At 34.5% G+C, this 4059-nt stretch overlaps 1 protein-coding gene across 1 annotated transcript; it reads left to right on the top strand.

The window, feature by feature from the left end:
• Nucleotides 1-2134: 2134 nt before the first annotated feature.
• On the top strand, nucleotides 2135-2785 carry LOC147517155 (uncharacterized). The gene has a single exon (XM_086593495.1). The coding sequence runs from the start codon at nucleotides 2135-2137 to the stop codon at nucleotides 2783-2785; it is 651 nt and encodes a 216-aa protein (XP_086449621.1).
• The last annotated feature ends 1274 nt before the right edge of the window (nucleotides 2786-4059 follow it).

Raw genomic sequence — 4059 nt, 5'->3', positions numbered from 1 at the left:
ATTTGATAAGAGCCCAAAACTGTAGTTTCAACCCCTTAATAGTATTATATTTAGGCCAATTATGTTTATAATAAATAAAAATTAGTAATGTCTACGTGTTTTTATGTATTTCAGGTCTTTGAATCAATTATGTGAAGAAGTACGTCACTTTTGCAAGAGAAAGGGGTCAAATTGCTTGCTAGATAAATTATATGATTAAAGCCCAAGTTTCAAGGACAAAAGGCCTTTTTAAAGCCTAGTCAAAGCTGAAAAGTCAAAGTCAACGCGGGTAGCTAGAAAAAGATAAGAAAAGTCAATAGAACTTTCGCAGGCCATATCTTTGGACTTAGACCTCGTAATTGGGCCTATTATATGTCAAAACGACCGGCTCGGAAAGAGATTTCTAATAGTTCAAGAAGACTTGATCCAATCAGAGTAGTAAAACTGGACCAAAAGGATGTTGCAGTAAATTCCCAAAGAGAAACCCTTTTTGGACTTAAGTAATTAGGTTTTGGGTTTGATTTAGTGGCCCCAAACACAACTCCAAAGCCCATGCACGAAATTATAAACCTAACTCTCTCATATATAAAGAGGGTTAAGGCTAAACAAAACTGGCTATTACTCTTTAGTTTAGTTATAAATTAGGGTTCTCTCTCTCTCCCTCCCATTAGTTAGAATAATTTAGCTTCTCTCTCTCTCTCTCTCTCTCTCTCTCTCTCTCTCTCTCTATAGTTTAATATAGTTTAAGTAATTAGGGTTTATAATAGTAGCCTCCATAAAACCTCCATTAAAATACATTTAAGTTATTATTATTATTCAATTCAATTGTTTATCTTTTTATTATGTCTTCTTCTCATTCTTTTATTCATGATAGTCCCATGAATCAATGCTAAACCTCCATTAGAGAGGGTTTCAATGAAGCTTTGATGAGGACTTGATTTGTTAGTATAGAATTGTTGGTTAGAACTTCAAGTTTAGGTTTTTTTTTATTTAGAGATAAGATTAATCTAAACTAGAGAATAGTGAGTTTGCCGTGAGAATGGGAACAAGCCTTCTCTCATGCTAATTTGTTTATGACTATAGATAGTATAAAGTGATAAGAGATCATAAAAGGCCTAACCTTTATGTTTGAACCTTGTGTGAAAACATAGGAATTAAGGTTTACAACAACTCTATGCTAGCATGTTAAGAAATTAAAAAGTGGATTTCAATCTCTCTCTATTCTTCTCCATATTTTATTCAAGTCATATTCAATTGCTTTAATTAATTTAGTATAAGTTAAATTCATATATTGAGTTTCGTAATATAAATTCACATCCATAAATATTGCATGCTCTCACCATTATTTCTTTGTGTTTGATTAGTTGAATTCGTTTAAATCTAGAGAGTTAAGAGTGGAACAATTCCTTACTCTATATATTGCATGAATTTATATGTGAGAGTAGGAAATAAATAATTGATAATGTAAGAATAAGTTAGAGAGATCTAGTGCTTTTTTTTTTTTATAGTTTATTAGAATGATTTTTTGATTTTGAGCTGCTAAATATGGCTGGGCGTGCTAAAAGGCCTATGTGGCACCTTTTAGCAGCCCATTATAGCAGCCCTCAATTGGACTTGCTCTAATAGGTCAAGATTCATTTATTTATTTGTTTTAGATATAATTTTGATTTTGCAGTTGGGTTTAAGAATGAGGGAATTAAATTTTGATGAGTTACGACTACCAGCATTGTTCAAACAAGCGTTAATAATACATGTTCGAACAAGTGTTAAATTTTGATGAGTAGCATCTAATTCCACTATCAACAAGGTGATACTTTTTTTTTATTATTATATTTAGTTGTAGTTTTTATATTAATTAAGAATTCGTTGTTTGGGTTAATTTTGGATTATGTAGGACATGTACTGGAAGCTATGCATAAGTGTGAGGTTATGGTCATATATCAAGAAAGCACTAGGTTTCTGCCGCTCTGTCCAAGCATCCACAAGTGAATGGTATATGATCCTGTGCAGAACGAGAACCAACACAACTACTAGCGACATTTCCAGAGCCATGACTTGTGCAGCCATATATGGATTATGGAATGAGCGGAACAGTCGAAGATTTAAGTAGAAAGCGCACTCAGCTTTAGCAGTGCGAAATGATATCAGGAAGAGAATGTTACTCTATTTTCTAAGACAGATAAAGAAAGCTGATGATTCCCCAGAAACCAATTATATGCTTACTGCTCTAGGTATGCAAATACAAATCCAGCAATGCACTCCTATCATTTGCAAGTGGACCACCCCACCTGAAGGTACGGTTAAGGTAAATGCAAATGGCTCAGTTACACCAGAAGGTGAAGGGTATGGAGGTACCTTAAGAAATCATGAAGGTACAGTAATCCTAATCTTTACAGGAACTGTAAAAAGTCGATCTGTTATTGTGCAAGAATTGAAAGGTATCGAGTCTGGCCTGATGGCAGGGCATTTTATGAACTGTACAAAAATGATGGTGGAATCAGACTCCCTTAGAGCAGTCCAAATCATAAGCGAAAAGGAGTGTTTCCCATGGTACGCCCTTGACATCCTCAACTCCATTAAGAAATTGATGGCTCAGTTTGACATTATCAAAATATCCCATGTCTTCAGAGAAATGAATAGGGTGGTAGACCTTCTAGCAAGATTGGGATCTAGGAAGGAACATCAAGTTCTATCAAATGTAACTAGTTCTCACTCTACTTTCCTTAACACTCCACCTCTTATGAAAGATTTGAATGTAATAGTAGAGGAAGATGCTAAAGGCACCTTGTATCAAAGAGTTAAATGAATGTATGAATGCAGGTTGGGGGTCGGCCTAACCCCTAAATGTTTCAAAAAAAAAAAAAAGTGTGAGGTTATGGTAAATAAACTTGAGTTGTTTTATGGTAATGAGATTAAGAAGATGTTGCTACCATTAATCTCAAGTATATCCTGGTAATCATTTATTTTTATTTTTATTTTAGTTTTAGTTTTGCAAGTGTGTAGTTGTTTGTTATTTTCATTTGTTTGTAGAGTTAAATGAAATATGCGCGTTCGAGTTGTTTTCTAGAACTATAGAGAAAATTATAGTAGCTAGCTTTTTTCACCTGACGACCTGAATTAGAAAAGACGGGGCTAGAGGCTTGGGATATAGACTTATAGAACAGTTTAGTGCTACCCAAGTTTTCTATTTGGCCCTCTACTGTTACTCCGTTAGCTCACTTGAAGTAATGCCTGGGATTTCGGATTATTGATTTGGAGGAAGTTTATGTACTGTAATGGTATCTGCTTCATGAAGTTTCTACTAAAAGTTGGATTTTTGGTGAGTTGAAAGAAATTAGTTTTATGTATGAGCTTTGTTGGAGCCGCTTCCTATATGGAGTTGGTTCGTATTGTGTTCGCATCCATAACTTATGAAATGTGGTTGGATGAGTTTAGTTTTGTAGAGTGTTCTTTAGTAGCGAAACTCCAGGATTAGTATATTGGTTATAAATAGTTAGATTGAATTATATATCCAGTGGAATGGATGCTACAATGCCCTTAATTGGATTAAGCTCAAGCTATTGAAATTACATGTGGGTATGCCTTGGTAGAAAGAAAAAAGAAAAAGAAAAAGAGGATATATATATATGGGCAACCTTCAAAAAAGTAATTGGCAGAGAGAACACAAAGAAAACAGTTGAATGAGTATTGTTTGCATACCTCCCCAATAGTCACTAGTTCAATTCCCTTCAAGGCCACTGGCGAGGCAGTACCCGGTTGAATTTCCAACCAAGGCCCCGGGATTAGTCGAGGTGTGCGTAAGCTGACCCGGACACCTGGTTAGCAAAAAAAAAGAGTATTGTTTGCATACAGAGCAATGAGAACTCTACTTTGCATAAACAAAATAATTAGCTTCTTTGAAGTTTCCATTAAAAGTGTAGTTTGTATATATTTAATAATGAGAACTCTACTTAACATATGAAAAGTCGTCTTCTTATTTTTACTGTGAAATACTTATGATTGCACTTGTAAGAAATATATTTTTCAAACTTTGGAGTCATTGTCACTTTTGCCATCTTAGGCACAATTATGCTAACATCT

This window comes from Coptis chinensis, chromosome 2, assembly GCF_015680905.1.
Source record: "Coptis chinensis isolate HL-2020 chromosome 2, ASM1568090v1, whole genome shotgun sequence".
Classification (NCBI taxonomy): Eukaryota; Viridiplantae; Streptophyta; class Magnoliopsida; order Ranunculales; family Ranunculaceae; genus Coptis; species Coptis chinensis.
Note: the sequence above shows the minus strand (reverse complement) of the source record. Positions and strands in the feature narration are given on the sequence as shown.